General features: G+C 29.1%; 1 protein-coding gene across 1 annotated transcript; it reads right to left on the minus strand.

Annotated features, from left to right (window-relative positions):
- Positions 1-1,054: 1,054 nt before the first annotated feature.
- On the minus strand, positions 1,055-19,543 carry LOC114715796 (probable 3-hydroxyisobutyryl-CoA hydrolase 3). The gene is made up of 14 exons (XM_028900689.1): positions 19,460-19,543; positions 15,967-16,047; positions 15,785-15,853; positions 15,228-15,291; positions 14,237-14,316; positions 14,055-14,138; positions 13,420-13,504; positions 12,387-12,472; positions 12,121-12,242; positions 11,482-11,542; positions 11,263-11,364; positions 2,059-2,160; positions 1,286-1,327; positions 1,055-1,180 (listed from the first exon to the last, which is right to left on the minus strand). Exons 1-14 carry the CDS (start codon positions 19,496-19,498, stop codon positions 1,055-1,057), a joined length of 1,143 nt encoding a protein of 380 aa, XP_028756522.1. The 5' UTR covers positions 19,499-19,543.
- Positions 19,544-26,966: the final 7,423 nt, after the last annotated feature.

The following is a 26,966-nucleotide window of genomic DNA, read 5'->3' on the forward strand; positions in this document are numbered from 1 at the left end:
TAATATATTTCTTGCTTTTTTTAAGTGAAATTATACTTCTTGCTTATTGTTGTGAAGTAAATGACAATGTATATCATCACCAAGAGGGGAAAAAAAACTAAAACTGAAATAACATTAAGGTAACCGTAAGTTTTATGATGTTTATTAAGTTTTTGCCGGGGCATCATTATTCGACATCAATTTTTTGTCCAAATATTTTTACGTTGAAAAAAATTCCGGGCCCTGCAAGTGGCGTGGTCTACTTAACAAGAATCTGGGCCTATGGCTTACTTCATTACCTTTCACCAAAGAAAAAACCCGTAATTACGCAGACCTGGCCCAGAAGCTTCAACCGTTTAACCCTTAAAATAATTATAGAATATTCATGGGGTCTCACGACTCCTTGTTAAAATAATGATTTGCTTAAACTTAATTATATAATTGGATCGGACAATTCAAATTTAAATATAAACAGTTCAGAAGAGGCCCTATGCATTAAAAATTATAGGCAAACCCTCTAATTTAACTTCATCCTATGGATGATCTTTTAATGGAAGAAACAAGTGAAGACTATCCAATTGGTCGACCATATATTTCTAACAATTGATTCCTTAACTAGAACAAATTCACAGCACATATGATCAACCATGTGAATATCATACCGAGATTCCTAATTAAATAATAAATTTGTCCCTAATCCCTCTGCGGGACAAGTAGACGATATATAATTTGACCCGGAAATTTAGTGTCCCTAAATATATTTTAAATTGATCTTTCTATTTTTATTCTCATTAAATATATGCCACTTATTATCTCTCATGCATTTTATTTACAAATAAGGATATAACTGAAAGAAATGTGTATATATCTTACACATTCATTACTTTTAACTAAATGTAATGTGATTTTGATAGTTATTTCTTATAATAAGAAACTTGGGAGCATATCCCAAATTACTAACGTGGTTTTGTTTATTTTATGACATTAGAATAAAAATATCCTCTCTGTTTTTTTTTTTTCCCAGGCAAAAGGCTCTTGATTTGGATGCGCCGCAAGTATTGCAATGAGTTTCAATCTACAGCTTGCTGGTTATGTTTGGTCTATGAGGAAGTTGCAGACACTCCCAATTCTCATCCTCAACATTTTCGAAGAATTGATTTACCATTTCTTCAGTAACCAGCTCCAGCTTTGGAGGATCCCACTAATCATAAGACACGAATTAAAGACAGAATTTGTGATGCCATTTTGCTGAGCCAAATGAAGATTATTGTGTGCGTGAGAGAGAGAGAGAGATTAGATGTCATACCGTAGGCTTGTTGTCTTTATCGAATAACTTAGCTCTTGAACCCTGTCATGCACAAAAGCACAAAGTTTTATAAAATTAAACGAAGACTAAGAAAATTAAAGGGAAAATCCCAGAAAAAGTCCCTGAAATATACCAAATTTCAGATTGGGTCCTTAAATTTTGAAAATGACAGAATGGGTCATTGACCCAATCTGTCATTTGTAAAATTCAGGCGAATTGACATTTTTGCCCCTGAGCAAAAGTGAGTAGTTATTCTCTAAACAAATCTAAGTAACGCTTACACTGTTCTAGTGATTACAAGATTTGTTGTAGTTAATAATAAGGTACCTGACAATAATAAGATACCTGACTATGAAAAAATGAGTAGTTATTCTCTACACAAATCTAGGTAATGCTTACATTGTTCTAGTGATTACAGAATTAATTGTAGTTAATAACAAGACATCTGACTATGAAAAAGTGAGTAGTTATTCGCTACACGAATCTAGGTAACACCTAAACTCTTATAGTGATTCCTTGAATCATTGTAGTGAATGAATAAATGAGGGCAAAATTGTCAATTCGCCTGAATTTCACAAATGACAGATTGGGTCAATGACCCATTCTGTCATTTTCAAAATTTAAGAACCCAATCTGGCATTTCTCATATTCCAATGACCTTTTTTTGGATTTTCCCAAAATTAAAGCCAAGATTTTTCAGCAGATTTAAATAAAGTAGTAGATAATGTTTAAGAATCAAAATTGTAGAGTGATATAATTTGTTCAATTCTAACCTCGTAGAAATCGCTGCTGATAGTTCTTCGGAAGAAATGGCAGGCAATATTGTAATCCCGGGAAAGGCATTGTTCAATGCTTTGTACTCTGCCTTCTCTCACCTGTTCACATCATTTCATTGTTTTGTAATTTTTTTATGTAGAGTACTATCTCTTGATCTTAATATAAGAGTTAATTGATTAATTTGAGCATGTTAAAAAAATTAGTTGATTCAGTTATTTGTAATAAATATATGTTGTCTTTTCTAAAATATCTTTCCTAATAAAGTGTATTGGCTAAAATTACTATTATTATAAAAGCTATTTTTTGAAAAATAGATAAATATGAGAGACAAAATAAATTAGGATCTTATATTAAAGATCGAAATTAAAATCAAACAAGTTTTTATATTAACAACCGGAGTTAGTACTTTTTAATAATATAAACATATCCGAAAATATACTTACGGATCTAAGCCATATCTTGAGGCCTGTAGGACAAGATCCGCGCATGTAATTTAATGCATCTTCGATCCACTTTTCTGCTCCGTCAACTTTTATTTCCTTTTCCTACCAAAATTATGACATTATTCAAATAAGGTACTAATTTTTGTTTGGAAAATCCTGATTTCAATCTTTTTTTTTTCTAAGAATGAAAAATGAACATTAAATTCAACTGTGCGTACCAAGGATAGAACAATTTCCTCCACGGTTCCTTTTGAGAAGCATTTGTTGATTGTGTCCAGTCTGTTTAATTTGTCAAAAGAATGTGGCTGTAATCACCGTATCTGACGAAATACTGGGAAAAGATTTAAGTACATGTACCAGGCACATTGGATAGTAAATTAACAAGAATTATTGAAAGATTGTTTGGCAAGGGATCTGACTAGCTATATGAAACAAAACAAAAAAACTACAAAATTACCTCTTCAAAGGGCTGTCTTCCTCAATATGAGCTATTTCAGAAAACTTATCAATTAATGCAGTAATTGTTGAAATATCTGAAGTTTTCACAGACTGTAGGGCTTTTTCCAGCAACTTTAGCTTCTGTTGCACAGAGGAAAGTGACGTGAATTTTACTAGTAAATACATAATGTCACATTATTATAGGTTCAACTTGAGGATTAGAAGAGAATATTCAGGAGAGGTGGTGGAGCAGAATAATGTTATTTATTAATTACCTTGGAAGGGACGAAATGAGTAGCAAGGCCACATTTAACCATTTCTGCTCCATTCAAACGTCTTCCTGTTAATCCTAGATACTCCCCTGTATATGAGCACATATGAGATAAGTTGGAGAATCAAAATAAGTATCACAAATGCAATAAATTGCAGTGTTTTTGAAGTCAAATTGGACCGTTAAAGCAATCTAATTAATTTTTGTTTTTATTCATATTTGTTTCCTAACATGAATTTTTTTAAGACAGTAATAGTTATTAGGGCCATGAACGCAAAAGATCTAAGAGAAAGAAGAACAGCAATTGACCGAGTCCCGAATAGCGTGGTATAAAAAAAGAGGAAAATGTCATTTAAACTCGATATTATAAATTGTGTATGAATAATTAATTGATGAGGTCAAGAACATGTAAGAATGACAAAAATTATAGCATAACGGAATTATCACGTATGTGTATTTGCTTATATAGTTCTTATTACAACATTTTACTGTATATATAGAAATTGTCAAAATTTTATGTTGATGATGTACTCATAGATTAGAATATTACCAAAATAACCGGGAAGCCTTGAGAGAAAGTATGAAGCACCCACATCAGGAAAAAGTCCTATAGATGCTTCCGGCATTGCAAACACCTATTTATTAATTACACAAAAATGAAACAAGATTAGTCTAATGACCCAATATAAATGGAAGTGGTTTTAGTGCTCATCAAGTATGATAATAATATGCAGCAAAATTTGGACCGTCCGCTTTTTCTTTTTTTTTTTACTTTTTTAAAAGAATTATTTTAGTGCATACAAAATTTAAAATAAAGATAATTTGTTAATTGTCAATTTTTTCAAAAAAAGTCTATTTTTATTTAAAAATCAATTAAAAATTTTAAATCTATTAAAACCATATCTAAACAATGCAGATCTCATAACTTTTTTCCCTACATATTGAATATATGAGATCAAAGCGAATGTAAAAGAGAGGGAAAAAAAAGAAACATACAGTTCTCTCAGTGACAACTCTAAAGTTTGTGTTCATGGATAGACCAGCTCCTCCTCCCATGACCACTCCATTAACGAGAGACACCTTCATGTTATTAATTAAATCATTAAATGTTTCTTTTATATGATTATAAATTAAAAATGAAAATATATAATCTGGAAAGACTAGCAAGCTCACCACTGGTTTTTTGTAGGTTGCTATGAAATGATCTAATGTAAGTAGTTTCTTGTAAAAGATTGCAGAATAAGTCCAGTGTCCTATTTCAAATCACGCCATTATATTAAACATGAACATCTTTGAACTTCGAATGAAGATTAATCACACACAGTACGGACACGAAATGCATATATACACACCAAATTTATTTTCCCTAAAATCTATTTACAATAATATGACCAATATATAATCTTTTATTGAATCATTTATTTTCCACGCTATTATACTAATTAAAAATCCAGTTATATATATATATATATATCCTGTTTTGATTAAAATATTAATCTAAATGTATAAAAATATGGTTATTTTTTATATTTAATTGAAATTAACCATTTTACCTACCAGCAATTGAAGAAGCGACTACCGATATCACATCACCACCAGCACAAAATCCTTTTCCTTTAGCCTGTATCAAAATAAAATAGAAATGCTCTCTATATAATTAATACAGCTTTTAATACAGGAGACATCAGTACAATATCAAAATTTTAAATATAATTTAATTAAGAAAATTCTATATATGTGTTATGGAGTTATATTTTTCTTAAAGCTTCTGTTACACCAGTATACGAAGTTTATTTATAAAATTTAAATAATAAAAGATAACGGTTAAGAAATCTTCAACTGCTCAATTAGTTACCTTTAAAATTATAAGGTTTACTGATGGGTCGTTCTCATGCAGCGTCAATCTCCCCTTCATCTGACTTACCTGCAAAAATAAAGTAGAAAATATCAAAATAATGTGTTGGGAGAAGACAAATGCTATATATATTTAGAGTAAAATACTATAACTCCCTTGCATTTTGTCTTAATTACACAGATCTCCCTTCTATTTTGAAAACATACACTTAAATCCAAACTATTAACTCTGTTAAGAATATTTCAAAAAGATGTTTTTTAAATTCAAATTTATATTGAAATACTTTCTATTTGCTAAATTACCCTTCATAATACTAAATCCCAAAATCTTGGTTAAAACTATATCAAAAAATTTAAGATTTTCTCTTTTACCTTAATTTTATTTATTTTATTTTTGAAAATTGTTGCTTGTTTAATGTTTTTATTGTATTAGGCCAAAAATTAAGTAATCTAGTTAATGCAAACATAAATTTAAATGATTTCTATAAGTTTTCAAACTGGCATAATTTATATTATGTGATGAGAAAATAAGCATTCAAAATATTTTCTAGCCATTTAAAAAAAATCTTAATTTTCAATATTTCATAAGGAACTAAAATTATATAATTCTACAATATAATTGAAATTAAAATTTTTATAACATATTAAAAATTTTGAAAATACATGCATTATAATTATTTTTTGTTGTATCAAAAATTATTTTTTTTAAAGATATAAATGTTTAAACAACATTTACGTTAAATAGGGATATTTTGGTCAAAATAAAAATTTACAAGTCAAACTTAACAGTCAACTAACGGTTGGATGGATGGAAATTGAATTTTAAAAATATAAGGGAGGTTTGTGTAACATACATTTTAATTTGAAAAGAAGTTTATATATATTTTCAAAATAAAAAGAGGTTTCTGTAATTTAAGTAAAATAGAGGGGTAGTCAATGTATTTTACTCATATATTTAACAGTAGAGAAGCTCGACCAATTAACCATTTCGTGATTGAGAGTATTCAGCTTGTGAGGCCTGTTTAGTATCACTTCCTTCACACAAGAATTTCCCACGAAAAGTACCTACACCACAAAAAATAAAAAGGCAATGGAGGAGTAAAAATTAAAAGATGTTTTATTAAAAATATAACAGAAAAATATTTTTTTTCAAAAAAGGAATATGAAAATGTCTCTTGCTCAATACCTACATACAATTTTTCTAAGTAATATCGAATTTATTTCTCGTAACGAAAAATGAAAACGCATTCAAAAGCCCCAATTATTGCCGAGCACATTTCCTTCACGAGATTGTTCTCCCTTCTATAAACTCTCTTCATATAAAAAATAATGAAGGAATTGAAAATATAAAAGTATAGGTATATGCAGCTCATTTCTAATTAAGGACTTGTTTGGAATGGTTTGTAAGTAGCTTTTCAAATAATGAAATATAATGTAATTATATGAATAGAGTTTTGCTTCAAATTACATGAAACGTACTTATAAACATCTAAGTAAGCCAAGCAATGCCTTAATCTGTCTTCTCCCACCTCCCTCCCTCTCCCATAAAGTATTGCAATTTCTATCATCAAGTGTAAAATCCTAAACGAAGAGATTTTTTGGACCTTGAATCCTAAACTAACAAAGAGATACTTCATGCTATTCTTAATATAAAAGCTAATTACATTGTTTATTTTCAATCAAAGAGCAAGAAAGTGATACCTGGTCTGCTTCTCTCACAAGGCTTACCGTCAAAGCCATATTTCTGAAAATGACTCACAAATTCTCAGCTAAGACTGAACGAGAAAGTGAAGAACTCTACCATAACAAGTAATAATGCATACGGTTATAGGGATCTCGTGTGTGTGTGTGTGTGTAATATAATGTTTAGGAATATCGGTTCTTAACTTGTGGAGGGAATGTGACCACGCGTTCACAAAAAATTAGCATGTGACTCTGCTTGAAGTTAAATAGTGAAGGGTGCCTCATTGGCTCCAATTATTATTTTTACCGGAACATAATTGTTAAACTTAACTTTTCATTATTGCTTATTGGCATTAGCTATAAAAGTTATACTCCTCCGTTCCTTATTATAAGAGACATTTGATATTTATGGCATGTTCCTATATATAAGAGACACTTAAAAGTTGTATCTATTTTTTTGTGTTGATTTTCTATTTTACCCATATTTATTATCTCCAACTCACACTCTCTCTCCCTCCCACTTCTCTTTCTTTTAATAATTTAATTGTTCTCTCTCATGCTCTCTCTCCTTATTAATGAGGACATTTTTGGAAAAAAAGTATACTTTTTACACATTAATTGTTCTTAACCAATTTTAACTGTTTTTTTATCAATGTATTTTGGTTATTTGTCTCTTATAATAAGAAACGGAGGGAGTATTATTTAGTCAAGCCAATAATTAAGGATATAGAAGTTTGATGGCGCTGATTTTGACGGAGTTCGAAATTAAATTTAGCCATTCAAAATGTCACCACATCTAAGATAAATTCATAGAAATAAGGAAGAATCTCATAAAAACAAGGGAGAATTACAATCAAATCCTAAAGAAAAAACATAATTACTAGAAAATTTAAATAATAACTTAAGTAGTCTTTAATAATAAATTCTAGAGTAGAAAATAACAACTTCTAACTTGTTATTGGGATTTTTTGGTAGTTATTTTCCTTCATTAAGACTTTATTGTAATTATCACTAAAAACAAGAAGTTGGAAAATACAAAATTCTAAGTAAAGAATTCTTACAAAAAAATATTATTATTTGTAAGTCCAATATTATTAAAACCTATTAAAATATTGTTATTTGAAATGGGTCTTTAAAGACAAATTTAAAGTCTGTTACTTAAAAATCACATGTACTCATTTCTCTTTACAATAAAAAAAAAATGATGATTTGGTCTAAAATATAAATCATTTAAAGAGTAGTTAATGTTTAATTATCATTTAATTTTTAATAAATTAGTTAAAGTGAATTTGAGTATGGTCCCATTACCTATGGGTCCTACTTTTGTCTTTTTCTTCGCAAACGCCTCTTTAGCGGTCCTTTTTTAAGCCAACCTTTAATTGTCCTTTTAATTACTTTATCTCAAAGTCCTAGCCTTCTAGATGCTTCACAACCTCTTTTTATGAAAAAAAATTTGGCATTCAAAACCGGACCGGTTTGGCGTCACTTTTAAGAAAAACGAGAGAGGGAAAAAAAAAGAAAAAGAAAGTGCATATATATCAATGATTTTAAATAAAAACCATATTTAAAATAATAAACACGCTGTTGGCTTATCTCCCCAGCACCAGATCATAAATGCTTGCATGCAAACCATTTGTGTAGTCACGTCACCTTCAAGGATCTACTTTACGTCTCTTTAACTGACCTCTTATTGATCTTTTTTTTTTTTGGGAACTGAACTCATCTTACCCACTTTTGGCTAAACAAATCATCTTTCAGATAAATTAACAGTCCAAACTTATCCGCATCTGCTAATTGTAGGCAAGGTGAGATAGTTGGCCGGAAAATTTAACTTTTTCTCTATCTAAACAGGAATCGAAGCCCACACGTTAGTTAAAAGAGGATGATCCCTTGCCAATTTTATTTCAAAGCCCTTGCCTCGTACATTTCTTTCGGAAAACTTGGCATTAACCCCTGTTTGGATTTAGAGAAAATTAGAGAGGAGAAAAAACTAAAAAGGAAAATATGAGGAGAAACAAGCTTTCTCTTATTTGGATAGAAGAGAAAATGTAGGAGGAAAGAAAAATAGAGGAGAAAATAAAGTGGGCTTCATACCTTATTTTCTCTCCATATATAGAGAGATTTAGGAAGGAAAAACAAGACTTCCATGACTGCCCCTCCTCTCTTTTTCTCTCCATATTTATTTTTTTATTATGTTTAAAAAGTCATTCACTTTTTTTTCATCTTAAAACAATATTTTTATTAAATAATTTGGTTTTAAAATATAATAATCTGAAAATATATACAAACCAAATAACTTGATTTTAAATTACTTGATGATGCTAATGGTAGTATAATTTTCCTATTCTAATATTTAATTTAATTTAATTGTAAATATGATATATTTTGATAAGGACATTTTAATCATTTAGATATATGCTAATTTTCTTTCCTTTCTATTTTCTCTCATCCATCCAAGCAAGAGGGATGATCACAACTTCCCTCCAGTTTTTTCTTTTCTCTATTTTCTCTCCTCTCATTTTTTTTTTCCTCTCAACTTTTCTTCCCATCCATCCAAGCAGAGCATAAAAGTCAGACCTGTTTGATGACATTACTTTCAAGAACGCTTGCATCAGGCCCATGGCTCCTCCCTCACGATGGGTACAGGGATTCCAGTAATAATAAATATGTAAAAATTAAATATTATTTTTCGAAATATGTCCTTAAAGAAGAGTAAGAAATATAATTAATAACTGAAAAAAGAAAAAAGAGAACATAATATGGGATGCATAATGGTGGGAAAGAAGAGAGAAAGCTTGGGAGTTACCAGAAGGAGCTGCGTAAGAAAAGATGATTCAGAATCCATCCGCCCTTTAACCTAAATTTTAACGGTGTTCAATTTTGAATTAACTGTTTTTAAACTGGGAGAATTACGAAGAGGTCTTAAGACAGAAATTTAATTACTACAAAGTTCTAATGAGCCTGAATCTGTTATTATTTTCTAGTTTAAAACTTGTTATTATTTACTTTTCACTTGTTAATGGATTCTAAAGTAATTAAATTCTTTTCTTGTACCTGATTGTAATTCTCCCTTTTAAATTTTAATGGAAGAAAGTTTAAGAGTGAAAAAAAAAAAGGCTAAGCTAATGGATTTGAAACTGAGATAAATTAAACTATGAAGATTTTCAAATAAATAAACAAAATGTTTTAAGATTCCTCGAAGATAATGTCAAATTTCATCTTAAGAACAATTTTATATGTAGTATTTTGGTAAATACCTCCCACCCTACAGTATTTTGGTTTTTTTTTTTTTGGGTTACTGTTTGCAGTGGCTTCGTAAGAATGCCCGGTTATGTGTATATACCTATTAAAGTCAGGGAGGTTTTCATATATATATATATATATATATATATATTTCGTCTTTTAAGATTTTCAGAGTCACTTTGAAGCAATCAATACTGCGTCTGTGATTTCTTGCAGATATGGCGAGTCTTCCACATACCACAGCTCGCTTTGGAGGCAACAAGGTGTATATAGTCACACACGAACTGAATTAAAGAAAGCATCTTTTTTCTTTTTTCTTTTTGTTGTGATAAGCACACAAAATGAATTGAATTAATTATTTTTTAAGAAAATAAGGAATAGTGGGCTTGCTTGCTCAGACTCGGCATAAAGGCTTTAACAGTTTCACCCTTAAAAAATTATAGAAATTTCATCTGAGCTTGCGACTCCATGTCCAATAATAATTAAGAAGTCCATGCTATATTATGCAACATTATAAACCAAAACAACACTAAAATAATAAACAAAACACGCAAGACATTGATCATTTAATTCCCAAATATTACATATAGGTCCTTTTCCGTATAAAAGGCCTCTCCATTTCCATGCCATAACTATTCCACATGGCTTCAGTCTACAGCTTGCAGGGTAAGTTTGACCTACGAGGAAGGTGCAGACGCTCCCAATTCTCATCCTCAACCTCCCTGAAGTACCGATCTACCATTTCTTCACTAACCAGCTCCAACTTTGGAGGATCCCACTAATCAAAACACCAAAACACAAATAAAAGCAACCAACATTGTCATGCAATATTATAAGCAGAATCAAATATTGAAAACTGAAGCCTATATCTTTCTCTCTGTCTTACCATAGCCTTGTTGTCCTTATCAAACAGCTTTGCTCTTGAACCCTGCAAGACAATACGAGCTTTGTAAAGGTCTGTTCAAATTAAATGAAGCTTGCCACAATAGAATATAATTATGATAGATTGATGCTTTCAATTATGAGCAGTGAAGAGGACAGTTCAACAGTTAAAACTACACCACGTTAATGGCATTTTTTGTCAAATAGTTCTGACCTCGTAGAAATCATTGCTGACAGTTCTTCGTAGGGAATGGCAGCTAATGTTGTAGTCCCGATTAAGGCATTGTTCAATGCTTTTTACTCTGCCTTCTCTCACCTAATCACATTAATTTGTAAGTTTTGAATGTAATTTCCAATGATATATACATCTTAGTTAATATACTCACTGATCTAAGCCATATCTTGAGGCTTGTAGGACAGGATCCACGCATGTAATTTAATGCATCTGCAATCCACTTTTCTGTTCCATTCACTTCTATTTCCTTTTCCTGCGAAAATTATGTCATTATTCAAATAAGATATTAATTCTTGTCTGACGAGAAATCCTGATTTTAAATTTTTTTTTCTGAGAATGAAAAATGAACATCAAATTCAACTATGCGTACCAATGATAGAACAATTTCCTCAACAGTTCCTTTTGAGAAGCATTTGTTGATTGTGTCCAGTCTGTTAGTAAACTAACAAGAACTGATGAAATATTGTTTGGCAAGGGAATGACTATATACAATATTCCCTTTTTTTTTTGCGACTTTTTATAATGGTTCTGTACAGCCATATGGTTGATTTCATTAACAATGATCCTAAGCATTTGAAATATATATACACAAACCAAAGGAAGAAAATCAAACAAATGAGAAAAATACACGTGCACGCACACACGTACATATATAATACTCCTCCGGTTCTTAATATAGAATCTAATTTTTGAGTTGGTTTTGGTCCCAAATATAAGACCCATTTCTCATATTTATTAATTTTCTCTAAATTACCTATATGGATACTCCCTCAGCCATAATCAAGTAGAAGAGGGAGAGGGGTTATTAAGAAAGATGATTATGGTGTTTTAGGAAAAATGTGTCACTGTTCTTGTAATTAACTAACTTACCTAACTTCCTTAATATAATCAAATTAGTTAAACGAGTCTTATATTAAAGACCGAAAGAGTATCATCTATTGTTATGTCTCAAGCTTAAGCTACGAGAAAAGGGCGTGTACATTAAGAAACAGAATAACCATAAAATTACCTCTTCAAGGGGCTGCCTTCCTTAAGATAAACTATTTCAGTAAATTTATCAATTAATGCCGTAATTGTTGAACTATCTGAAGTTGTCACGGAGTATAGGGCTTTTTCCAGCAAATTTAGCTTCTGTTGCGTAGGAGAAAGAGGGCGATGTGAATTTTACTATTTATAATACATAATGTCACACTGTTATAATTTCAAGTTGTGGAAGAGAAAATCTATGAGAGGTGGATGAATGATACAACGTTATAAACAGATATATACACACACCTTGGAAGGGACAAAATGAGTCGCTAAGCCACATTTAAACATTTCTGCTCCATTCAAACGCCTTCCTGTTAATCCTAGGTACTCCCCTATATATGATGTGATGCAAATTGGAGAATCGGGATAAGTATAGTTGCTTGTTATCAAAATATTTTTCTACTTGGAATTGTAAAGAGTAAATGTCGATAATAATGTATTAGATTAGAGGGATAATCAATCTGCAAGTTCTCATGGTTTAGCCAATTTTCAAATTAAGTTATTATACTTTCATTTGTTTTTAATTTGGTCTTTACAGTTTTTTTTTTTTTTATCATATCCTTATAATTTTACTGAATTTTTAATCGGGTCCCTATATTTTCTTAATTTTATTTAATCTAAATTAAAATTAGTTAAATGATAATAGTGAAATATAAAATAAAAATAATAAATTTTAATTAATAATTATTTAATTATAAATAATTAATATAATTAATTAATTTGACTAAATAATTATACATTAATTGAACTTACGTTCTGTTTTTAGAAAATTTTATAATCAGCGAGCCTTCACATTTCATTTTACTATGTTGGTCTCAGAGCATCTACTCTGTCATCCTGTAATAGTTAAAAAAAAAAAAAAAAGAACTTGCCTGATAAGCTTCATCTTCCATTATTCTCGTGAATTTAGGGTGGATCATAGCTATTTTTTATATCTGGATCTGCTAAATCCGCTACCCTTTATGAACAAATTAAAACGTAGAACAAAGAGTATCATCTAAAACTTTTCATTGAAATTTTCCATACCTTGAATTGATGCGCCTTCTTCATCCTGTTTTAGGAGCAACTTAGTATTTTTTTAAGTTTATATTTTAGTATTTGCTCTCCTAAATAATTATAACTTTTAGGATACTCTTTAATATATATATATATATATATATATCATCTTCTTTGGATCCTTGTCTCCAATTTTCTCATTAAAAAACTATAACTATTTAATTAAAAATTAGTTAAAACTACAGGGATTTTCAGATTAATTATCCCTAAATTAGAATATTACCAAAATGGCCAGGAAGCCTGGAGAGAAAATATGAAGCACCCACATCTGGGGAGAGTCCTATTGATGCTTCTGGCATAGCAAACACCTATTAATTAAATAAACGATATAAGATTAGTGTAATGATTCAATACGAGACTCAATATTACTAACTAGTTACTATTTATTAATTATTAATAATTTGTATGATAGCCAATGGAATTTGTGTACTGCTTAAAAGAAATTATGAATAATACAACTTTTTGATCCTCATGAATAGTACAGCTGAATTTTGTTGAAAAGTTGAAATTTAGTTTCTCCTTTTGTTCTTATAATGCATACTGAGTCATTCTTGACTCATTCACTAATTAATGTAAGTTAACTTAAGTACTAAAATTTTCTTAAAATTGAATCATTTATCCTTTATACGTCTCCCTTACAATCATTAAATATTTTCATTTTAAAAAATAACTCATTAAATACTGTAAAAAAAATAATGACATATTTTTATAGGAATTATTTATTTAGAATTTAATAATTTTAAACTTCTTTCTGTGAAATTCTTTCTAATATTTAAGACAATTACGTGCTTCTAAAACATGTCCCATAAATAAAATCAAAGAGAGCATGTAAGAGAGAAGAAAAAAGATGAAGCATACAGTTCTTTCAGTGACAACTCTAAAATTTGTGTTCATGGATAGACCGGCGCCTCCTCCCATAACCACTCCATTAATGAGAGACACCTTCATATTATTAATTGAACCAATAAATGTCTCTTTTACTATACGATTAGAAATTAAAAATGAAAATATATAATCTGAGGGGAGACTAGCAAGCTCACCACTGGCTTTTTGTAGGTTGCTATCAAATGATCTAATGTAAGTTGTTTCTTGTAAAAGCTTGCTGGGTAAGTCCAGTGTCCTATTTCCAATCACACCATTATGTTGAACATGAACATCTTTGAACTTTAATTTGAAGATTAATCACACACGGACAGGCAATGTATATATACACACCAAATTTATTTTCCATAAAATATATTAATAATATAATATTAAAGAAATTGAAGGAGCCTAACATTAAAAATCGAAATATTAAATTATCAAAATATTTAAAGCAAAATGAAAATAAGCATAACATATTTTAGTTCACAACCTTCAGGGAAAATAAATATTTAAAACGTCCAAAATCAGGTTGATAACACGAGTAACATACTGATAAAATGCTCTTTTAATTAATTCTCTCTTTACCAAGTAATTTGAGTTCCCATAATTATTTTGTGGTGTTTGGATTAGTTTTTTGAAAGTAATTTTATAATATTTAAGATGCATTTTATCTCAATTTGCACAAAAACACTTTTTTTAAGTGCTTTTAAAAATGTCAAACTCCTTCACTCTGTTCTTCCATTAAATACCATCAATAAATCAACGCTGCTATTTCTGATTGCTTGTTATTTAAATAAATTAATATATCAATATATATATGATAACATCAAGTATTCATAAGATATGAACTTATTTAATTTTTCACACTTCATAAAATATATGAGAGTGTCTAATCTAAAACGAGAACACATTTAAGTTTTCTCTTTTCAACTACCAAGTTGTTCAACAAAGGTATGATGATTGATAAAGGAAAATGTATAATATTTTTACAACAATATGATCAATATATAATTTTTTTGTTGCTATAAAATTTTATTGAACCATGTATTTTCCACGTTATTATATTAAATAAAAATCCGGTTCTATCTTGTTTAACATTTAATATAAATTATAAAAATATGGTTTTTTTATTTTTTATCTTTTATTGAAACTAAACATCTCGCCGACCTGCAATTGAAGAAGTGACCGCCGATATCACGTCACCGCCAGCACAATAAGCTTTTCCATTAGCCTGTATCGAAGTAAAATAGAAATGCGCTGCAAGACATCAGTACGATATCAAAATTTTAAATAATTAATTTATAAATGGTAGATAATTAGTTAACCGTAATAAATAGATTAGAAGTATATTTTTATTTCAAATATGCCCTTATAATAAATTAAGAAAAAGACAAAAAAATACAAAAAAACTGTAATAAGAGGGGGTATGATAAATAAATAATTAAAGCCAATTTGTATTAAGTGTTAAGATAAATTCAAATTGAAACTTATAAAGTAGATCATATCCTTTCTCAAACTTTAAACTTATAAATAAGACAGGAGGGAGTATAATTTAATTAAGAAATGTCTATATATGTTATGGAGTTATATTTTTCTTAACACTTCTTTTTTTCTGTTTTGAATGCATTCTTAACGCTTCTATTACGCCAGCATCCGAAGTTTATTTATAAATTTAAATAATGAAAGATAACGGTCAAGAAATCTTCCACTGCTTAATTATTTACCTTTAAGATGATCAATTTTACTGATGGGTCGTTCTCATACAACGCCAATCTCTCCTTCATCTGACTTATCTGAAAAAATCAAAAAATAGAAAATATCAAAATAATGTGTTGGGAGAAAATAGATGATAAATATATATATTTATATATATAAATGTAACAGAAGAAAAGCTGGACCAATTAACCATTTCGTGATTGAGAATATTCAGCTTGTGAGGCCTGTTTAGTATCACCTCCTTCACACAAGAATTTCCCGCGAAAAGTACCTACGCCACAGGAACCAAAAAAAAAAGAAAGCAACGGAGGCGTAACAATTAAAATATGTTTTATTAAAAATATAAAAGATAATTATTATTTTTAAAAAAATTAAATAAGTTATTTTAAAATATTATATGTATCATTTTTTTTTAAACTAATCTGTTTGGATTATAAAACTATATATAATCTAATGATACATATAAAAATTTTAAAGGAATCATGTAACATATTCTATAATTAAGTGATTTTTTTCTTAATTTTCTCAAAATAATCAATTGAGTCTTATTAAGGACCAGAGATAGTATAAGATAGAAAGAAAGTTTATCTTGATCTTATTTATAAGACAATTCATTAAATTTTTAGTGTTTATTTATTATAGTTTAGATGGTTACTTTTTTAAAAGTGTATATGCTAAATAGGGTTAAAATTAAAAAACTGTTATATTTTAATGAAGAAATGCAGTTAACTTTTTTTTTCTAATTTATATCAAACATGCTAAAATTACTTTATAAATAGGGCCAAAAGAATATATCATAACAAGAAGTATGAGACATAAATTATTTAGGAAGAGAAAGAAGGATATGAGACATAAATGGGTCTGAATGGTGCAGAAGCCTGATTTACAAAATAAAAGGAAAAAATGAGAAGAAAAATTAATTTACGTAAACATTTAATATAAACAGATCAAAACTAAGGGCAAAGAGGTTCGGCTTAAAAAAAAAAAAGCGTAAAGCGGTTGAAGAGGCAAGTTGCCTGTCGGTAGGGACTGGAAGGGAGGCAAGAACGCGGGTCATAAATGTTTGTTTACAAAGCATTTAATTCGTTGAGGCCCCTTTATGACCCCAATTAAGTGTAGAGCTGTAAATAAAAACCGATCAGGTCCTAAAAGATTAGCCTTTAAAGAGTCAGATCTAAGAAGGCTGGCCATTTAAAACCCATATATTTTAAAATTATCATATTATTAAATGAGTTCAAAACCTAAAAAAACTAGCTTTTTTATGTAATTTTTTTAAAATTTAAATTCTTTTCAATTATTTTGAAATAAAAAATAAAACAATGAAACATTTAAAATTTTTTATTCAAGTTATAATATTAATAAAATAAACTAATGATATATAGAGAAAAACATCAAACACTAATGAATTATTATTTAAACTTAAAAAAACAAATAAAACAAGGAAAGCAAAAAGATAAAAACTATACAACTAAAGATTAACAACATCAACATAATTATTATCTTCATATTTATCACAAGCATCAAGGTCAACAATATTTGATTATTCTTTACTAGAGATGAGCTCTTCTTCAGTGATAAAAATATCAAGTTTTTATTTTCATCACTTTTATTTAAAGTAAAACTATGTAGTAGTTACAAATACAAATAAAAGCCTAAACATTTGTTAGAATAAGAAAATTTCTATATTTTGTTCAAACATGTGAATAGATGATAAAAGAAGATTCGTTAGCTGTTATAATAATTGGAATGCAAAGAATATCAATTTACAGTTCTTGAAAGAATTGAAAGTAGATTTTAATTGTCCCTCCAACGATTCAAGATGTCTAATTGATTTTAATTATATGAATTAAGTATTGGTTCTTCTAAATGATTTTCTAATTCAGACTTAAACTAATCAACAATTATATAAATATTCTGATAATTAAAAAATAGATGGGTTTAAAAAGACTGATCTTTTTATTTCTGAATCCTGAAAGATTAACTCTTTTAAACCCAATTTTTTCGATATCCTAAAATACAAGCCCGGTTTTTTACTTAAAAAAGGGTTAAAGGCGTTTCGACGGCTCTAATTAAATGCCACCGACCGTATCATCCGTTCACATCCCATTTATTTTTGTCCCTTCAGCCGTCTTTAACTCGGTGCACTGTCCAATTTATTTCTCGTAACCAAGAAATGAAAAGGCGTTCAAAAGTCTCAGTTATTGCCAAGTCACGTTTTATCTCAATTTATAACCACTTAATAACAAGCCCTTAATCTGTCATAAAGTATTTCAATTTCTATCACCTGTAAAATCTTAAGCAAAGCGATGCTCTACTGGTCCTATTTATAACATCTCATTAATTAAATTATGTGGTTTAAGAAAATAGTTAAAATTAGTTAAAAGTAATAAATATATAAAAATTAAACCTCTTTTTTTTTTAAGTATGTCTTGAGAAAGAAAAGAAGAGAGAGAAATAACAATAATGAGATAAAGGAAGAAAGATACTAGAATATTAATTGAGGGCAAAATTGGTAAAAATACCTTTAATATTTAAATAATCCTTAGTAGGATCTTACAAAAAGGATCAAATTAATTCAAATCTTAGGATCTTATCAATAGGATAGGAGGGAATAGTTCATAATATTCTAAATATAACAGCTAATTAGAGAGTTTATTTTAATATTAAATATAAAATATCAATCTTCTTTGTGTCGTATAATTATTATTCTTTTATCAAATTATTCTAATATATAAAACTATTTTATGATATATATATATTTATATATAAGCTCTATATGCATATTGATATATAATACTCTAATACTATCTCTAATCCTAACTATAAGAGCTAGTTAACTAATTTGAGGAGATTAAGAAAACATGTTAAATTAGTTATTTGTAATAGATAAATGTTGTCTTTCCTAAAACATCCTTACTAATCAAATATATTCGTGAGAGCTATCATTATTAGAAGAACTACCTTGAAAAAAATACATAAATATTAGAGATAAAGTGGATTGGGGTCTTATATTTAGGATCAAAATAAAAGTCAAATAAGGAGTTATATTAAGGACCGAAGGTAGTATATTCATATGAAGAGTCCAATTCTAAAAGACTAACTTATTAGGAAGGAGAACTTTTTAATTATAAACCACACTACATTTGTACAAACTCCTCAATGTAAGACTCATAATAATGCGCCCCTTCCGTAAATATTAAGCTCTCAATAAAAACATATTTGTTATAAATAAAAAATCAAACGGAAATAAGCTCAATCTCAAAAAACTAATATCTTGGGAATGAGAACCCATGACCTATAAATCACAATGTAAAATTGTAAAGGGGGAAAAAAACCAGCACGCATTTTCTTTAACATGTTTCTCCGTCCCTCTCGGCTCTAACTGATCAAGCCTCGAGTTCTCTCCCTCAAATTTCTTGTGCAAAGATTGATGCTACCAATGGGTGCAAATCAAACGGATGAGAGCATCTATAATCTAAATAAAGCCCTGCTAGTCACATTAATCTAGTTTTCAAAAATCTCTGGGGCAAGGGAGTGCATGGAAGCTACACTGTTTATAAGCTATAAACAATATTGAAGCGTATTGTAGGTTTCTCGTACACAAATACCCGGGTTTAATTCATATTCAAAGGATGATTTGAAGAAGCATGGATGAATTCGATCGAGGAGGAAGAAATAGATACCTGGTTTGTTTCTCTCACAAAGCTTAGAGTCAAAGCCATATTTCTGAAAATGACTCGCAAATTCTCAACTAAGACTGAACGAGAAAGTGAAGAACTCTACCATAACAAGTAATGATATGGTTATTGGAATCGGATATATATATATATATATATATATATGAGTGTATGGAAAAATGACCGAAAAACAACGTTAAAAATAGGAAATTCCAAAAAGAGGCAGCCAACAATTTCAAATGAAAGGAGGAAAAGCTTGAATGGGAATTGTGAAAATGTAGGAAAATGATCAATGTACTTTTGTGTGATGCTCAGAAAAATATGTTATGTTGTACTTCAAACTTGTTAATTTATATTACAGTCTTGTTATTTTCATATCAAATTTAGTCTCTCTTTTTTTTCCAAACAGACACAATGGCGTATTGGTCATTTTATAACGTTTTCATAATTCAAGTTCATACTTTCCCTCATTCAATGATATTTGGAAGTGTTAGCGGCTCTTCTTGGAATTTTTTATTTTCAATGTCCTTTTTTGGTCATTTTCCATATATATATATATATAATGTTTCAGAATATTTTTTTGTTAGGCATATGTATTATTCTATTAGAAGTAATTATATTCAAAACACTGTTTGATACTAAATATGAATATCTCTCCAAATAAAAATTTAAATTTTGATTTGCTATATTATGAAAAACTAGTTTCTTCTACTAGATTGAACCTGTTGATTTAATGTTTAGAAATACTGGACTAGTGGTACTTGCGGAGGGAATGTGACCACGTCGTCATCAAAAATTAGTGCGTGACTGTGTTTGAAGTTTTTCTTTCATGATGATAAGTCAATCATTGGTTTCAATTATTGATGTCAACAAGCCCCCTTGGGGCTTATATGCTTTTAGAATTATTAAAATAATTTTTTGAGCATAAGAGAACTGTTGAACTTAACTTTTCATTATTGTTCATTGGCATTATTTATAAAAATTATACAACCTTGACCCTAATTATAAGATTTAATTTGTAGTTCACAAATGATATCTTATAATTAGTACTGGTATAGAGTTCGAAATTAAATTTAACCATTCAAAGCGTCATGATATCTTACATAAGATCATAGAAATAATGGGAAAACAATGGTAAATTTGCAATGATATACAAGTATTTCTCTTAGGAAAACGCATCCGCATGATAAACGACGTCATCTGTGGAAGCCAAATTACTTCGATTAATAATTATAAAACCGACCCAACGATTTCATTAAACAAAATTGTGTATGATATATAATACTTATTTTAAGAATAAATTATTTGGATATTTTATAAATTTACTAAAATAAAGAATATTATATAGGAAAAATAACACAAAAATGATACTTAAACTGAGAAATACCAAAATGTTCACTTGAATTTGCAAAATCCCAATTTAATTACAAGTGACCAATTTAAAATTTATAAATTTACTGAAATGACCATATTATCCTTCATTTTATTTATTGTTTTTTAAAAAACCAAAGCCCTCACTAGCCGGTGACAGGCCAATAATTGGTTGCTGGAGCTCCAGCGGCTGGAAACAATTTTTTTTAAAATTTTTACAACTTCAGTATAACGGTTAACAATTTTTGTAATACTATTAACTATTTCAATATGGCAGTTAACAATAGGTTTTTGAACTTGTTAATAGCATTGCTAAAGTTGTAAAAATGCTATTGTTTGAATTTTTCAAAAAACCTGTTGTTAACTGGTATATTGAAGTTGTTAATAGCGTTACAAAAGTTGTTAACCGTTATACTAAAGTTGTAAAATTTTTTTTTTAAAAAGTAGTTGTTAAAGTTGTAAAAATGCCATTTGTTTGAATTTTTAAGAAAACATGTTGTTAAATGCTATATTAAAGTTGTTAATAGAGTCATGAAACTTATTAACGGCATTACTTAAGTTGTAAAAATGTTACTTTTTGAATTTTTAGGAAAACCTGCTGTCAACTACTATATTGAAGTTATTAATAGTGTTACAAAAGTTGTTAACCGTTATACTAAAGTTGTGAAAATTTTCAAAAAAATTATTTCTGACCGCCGAAGCTCCAACGACCAATTGCTGAATTTCCTGAAAAACTTATTGTTAACTACTATACTGAAGTCAATAGCGTTACAAAAGTTATTAACCGTTATACTAAAGTTGTAAAATTTTTTTTTAAAAAGTAGTTGCTAAAGTTGTAAAAATGCCTCTTTTTTTTTTTGAATTTTTAAGAAAACCTGTTGTTAAATGCTATACGAGGTTGTTAATAGAGTAACGGAATTTGTTAACAGCATTATTGAAGTTGTAAAAATGCTACTTTTTAAATTTTCTGAAAAACTTGTTAACTATTATATTGAAGTTGTTAGTAGTGTTATATAAAAATCGTTAACTGTTATACTAAAGTTGTAAAAATTTTCAAAAAAAATTTTTCCGGCCGGCCAGTGGAGGATTTGATTTTTAAAAAAATAATAAATAAAATAAAAAGCAGTATGGTTATTTCAACAAATTTATAAATGTCAAATTGGTCATTTGTGACTAAATTGGGATTTTGCAAATTCAAGTGACCATTTTGGTATTTCCAAGTTCAAATATCATTTTTATATCATTTTCCTTATAATATAATAGAAATAAAAATGTAAAATAAAATACTAGTAATCATAAAATGCATAGCTTCTATTAAAAAAAAAGAAAAGAAATAGCACCAAGTTATCCGACTTCTGTATATTTTTTTGATTATTGATTATTTTTCGAGATGTTATCTGATTGGGTGTGCTAGATGAGCATAATAAATTTACGAATTATTTTAAAATACCACATATTTTTTTGCCAAAAAATTACCATATATTTAAAAAGATCAAATTGCCACCATCATCATTGCGTGGTTATCCTTTTGTTTGAGTTTGAAATTAAAGCCCTGAATTGCAAATTTTGACAACTTCTCATGTGCTGTGTTATATATTGATCATGAGTTTATATATAGAATTCAACAATGAAAAAATTATAACGTGGACTTGTACTGTAAAATCGTAAGATTTTACTTCTATTAATGAAATAATAATAATTATACACGAGGTTACATTATATTATTAAAATATAATATATAATAAATTAAATAATCAATATACTTGACGTATGATTTTTTATCATAAAAAAATAAAATAAATTATTTTATAGATGGAATGATGTGTGATATACATGAATTGTTTCAAAATATATTGGGAAAATTATTATAGGATTTCAAAAAAATAATTAACAAATTTCTATAATGAGTACCATCGTTCACGACATTGGAATTTATCATTACATCATTTTTTTTGGGTTAAAAATCTTTATTAATTACATTTTTTACTTACGGTTTTATTACAATTCTTACAAATATATTTGATTTTTAAATATAAGGTACTAAAAATTGGGCCACTCTGAAAAAAAAAAACCCAATTGATTCGAATTTTTCCTTTTTAGAATAGACCCAAACTTTATTCTATGATATTTACATTGGATTCTTTTTTTTTTAATATATTTTTAAGCAAGTCTCTGTGAGGCTTAGTTTGAGATAACAGATTTAATCAAGGGAGAATTTCACTGAAGGACCGCAGAACACAATTAATGTCAAAGAGCCCCCAACACTTTCTGAAACCTCACTGTAGGACCAAGAGACCAAATTGAAATTAAAATTTAGAGTGAGATTACAATAATGCTCCTCTCTTTTTATTTTATTAAAAAATAAATATTAACTAGAGATACTGTTCCAGCCACCGGCCCTCTGGTGGCTGCCGCCGGGAGTTCGACCACCAGTGGCTGGAACAGTAGCTCCGGGCGGCTTCCGGTGGCCGGAATTTTTTTATATTTAAAACAAGGTGGCTAAGGGAGGGTTTGAACCCATGACCCCTTGGCACAACAAAAGGCTTACAACCACCAAGCCAAGCAACCCATTCAAACATAAGATGCAAATAAAAATATATATAACAAAACAAATGCAACTGTTTGAGTATAAATGAACAAATGAAATTGGACGATTTATAAGTGGAATTCATCAATTTACAACAAAAATTAGGCAATCTACAAATAACATAATAGAAGTCATAATCCCAAATACAAGTGTTTAAGTGCAAATGAACAAGTGAAATTTGAAGATTTACAATAAAAGTTTATGGATTTACAACCCAGATTTGGCAGACACAAGAGAATGCACAACCCAAAATGTAAGTGTTTGAGTGTAAGTGAATAAGTGAAATTCGACGATTTACAAGTGGAATTCAGAAATTTACAACAAAAATTAGGTAATTTACAAATAACATAATCAAAGTCATAACCCCAAATACAAGTGTTTATGTCCAAATACGTGTATTTGGGGTTATGATTTCGATTATATTATTTGTAAATTGCCTAATTTTTGTTGTAAATTGTTGAATTCCACTTGTAAATCGTTAAATTTCACTTGTTTACTTACACTCAAACACTTACATTTTGGGTTGTGCATTCTCTTGTGTTTGCCAAATTTAGGTTGTAAATCCATAAACTTTTGTTGTAAATCTTCAAATTTCACTTGCTCATTTGCACTTAAACATTTGCATTTGGGATTATGACTTCTATTATGTTATTTGTAGATTGCCTAATTTTTGTTGTAAATTGATGAATTCTACTTGTAAATCGTCTAATTTCACTTGTTCATTTATACTCAAACAGTTACGTTTGTTTTGTTATATATATATTTTTATTTGCATTTTATGTTTGAATGGGTTGCTTGGTTTGGTGGTTGTAAACTTTTTGGTGTGCCAAGGGGTCATGGGTTCAAACCCTCCCTTGGCCACCTTATTTTAAACAAAAAAAAATTCCGGCCACCTGAGCGCCGGTGGCCGGACTTCCGATCTTCGGTGGTCGGAATAATATCTCCGATTAATATTTATTTTTTAATAAAATGAAAAAGAAGGGGCATTATTGTAATTTCACTCTAAATTTTAATTTCAATTTTGTCCCTTGGTCTTGTAGTGAGGTTTCAGAAAGTTTTGGGGGCTCTTTGATATTAATTGTGTTCTGCGGTCCTTCAGTGAAATTCTCCCTTAATCAAAGATTATTCTGACATTTTAGACAAGAAACCCATAATAACTAAAATTATATCTATATATATTATTTGAAATAAAAACCATAATTCAAATAATAATAAATATACTATATTAGCAATTAAAATTAAAAAAAATTTGGTAGAATTGTTATAAAATTTTAAGTAAAGAACATAATTATTAAAAAAAATTCAATAACAAGAAGATAACTTGCAACAACAAATTTCATAATAATAAATAGTGAAATCTCAGTTGTTATCAAGAATTATTTTCTTTTAAAAAAAATTCATCCTAATTCTTTCAAAAATTTAAAGTCTCAGTACCCACTCGTGGATGCATACCTGTAAATCATATGTATAGTCCCCACTCCCCATCACCTTTAGGTCTTACCTTTTTTTTTTTTTTTGCCTTCATCTGTCTTTTTAACTGCTTTGTTTCAAAATCCTTGCCTCTTAGGTGCTTCATATCCTCTTTCCTTTTTCAGCATTCTAAACTTGACCTCCTTCAGTGCTCAACAAGAAAAAGACCTGTTTGATATCACTTTTTTGAAAACAACGTGGAGGAAAATCCTTCCAAAAATGGAAGTCTCAGCACCTACTTATGGATGCTTACCTGTAAATTACATGTACAGTCCCCACTCCCATCACCTTTAGGTCTTACTTCCCCCCCACCCCTCATCTGTCCTTTTAATTGCTTTATTTCAAAGTCCTTGCCTCTTAGGTGCTTCATATCCTCTTTCCTTTTTCAGCATTCTAAACCTGCCCTGCTTCAGTGCTCACACGCGAGCACAACGTGGAGGAAGACCTGTTTGATATCACTTTTTTGGAAACAACGTGGAGGAAAACAAGTTTTGACTCACACGCGAGCACACATCAATTATTTTAAGTAAAAACCATATTTTAGATGATAAATACAAAATATTAGCAAATCGGATCATAAATTATATGCATAGTGCCCATTTAGATTAATGATAAACAACTGTGATTTTACGTGATTGTAATTTTTACAAGTGACACTGGTTAAAAGTAATGTTGGCTAATTGTGATTTTTGTTCGGATACTTTTTTTTATTAGTGGTATTGAGAATATGGATTATGTTTGGATTCTATTTATCAAAATCACTAATAAACATATAAGTACAATAAGGGTAGATAAGAGAAATATAATTTAATATAATTCTTATAATTAATGATTATTATTTAAATATAATTTTAATTTGACAATACTTATTAATAAGGGTAAATAGGAGAAATCCTAAATGTTGAAACCTCTATCGTGATTTTCCAATCGCAAAGCTACTCCCAATAGCTTATCCTCAAACGTGCGATTGGGACTGAAATCATTATTAACCGGGAATTCAAAAAAATTTCCCTAAACAAGATAAATAGACTCTATAATCATTTATTTGAGTTTAAACGAGTTTATTACCGCTTAACCAAACAAACGCGTTGTCACATGACCTTCAGAACCGATTGTCCGTCTCTTCCGTTGTCCTCTTACGGTCTTATGAACTTTATTTTAAAAAAATTTCATTCTAACCCTTCCAAGAATTATTTTTTTTTTTTAAATTTTCATTCTAATCCTTTCAAACATTTAAAGTCTCAGTGCCATCTCATGGATGCTTACCTGTAAATCATATTGTATAGTCCCCCCTCCCCACTCCCCATCACCTTTGGGTCTCACTCCCCCCCCCAGCTGTCATTTTAACTGCTTTATTTCAAAGTCCTTGCCTCCTTGGTGCTTCGTATCCCTTTTTTTTTTTTCAGCATTCTAAACCTGACCTGTTCCAGTGCTTAAAAAAAAAAGACCTGTTTGATATCACTTTTTTGGATATAGAGAAAATGAAAAAACAAGAAAACAACGCGGAGGAAAACAAGTTTTGACTCCCACGCACACACATCAATTATTTTAAGTGATAAATACACAATATTAGCAAATCGGATCGTAAATTATATGTATAGTCACATCACCTTCAGAACTGATTTTCCATCTCTTCCGTTGTCCTCTTACGGTCTTATCAACTTTATTTTTTTTAAAAAATCCTAAAAATAACTTTTTAATTTTAAAATTTTAAATTAGTTTGCCATATTTTAATAATAATTGATTATACTTGGAAAACAAATGATAATATATTTTATAATAATTTTTAATTTGAGATTTTTAAATTTAAGCAGTATTTTTTATTCTTTTTTTTATCAACTTCAAAATCCTTGTCTCTTATTTCATAAAAATTTAGCATTGAAAATGAGACCTGTTTGATGACATCACTTTCAAGGACGCTTGCATTAAGCCCATTGCGCTTCCCTGACAATGGGTACAGTGTTTCCAGTAATAATGGCATCTGTGCATCATTCTCATCCTTAACGTAAGTCAGGGAGGTTTTCATATGTGTGTGTATATATGTATATAGTTTCGTCTTCTAAGGTTTTCAGAGTCCCTTTGGAG

This window comes from Neltuma alba, unplaced genomic scaffold, assembly GCF_004799145.2.
Source record: "Neltuma alba isolate B1F8T4 unplaced genomic scaffold, ASM479914v2 tig00011614_pilon, whole genome shotgun sequence".
In the NCBI taxonomy this organism is placed as follows: Eukaryota; Viridiplantae; Streptophyta; class Magnoliopsida; order Fabales; family Fabaceae; genus Neltuma; species Neltuma alba.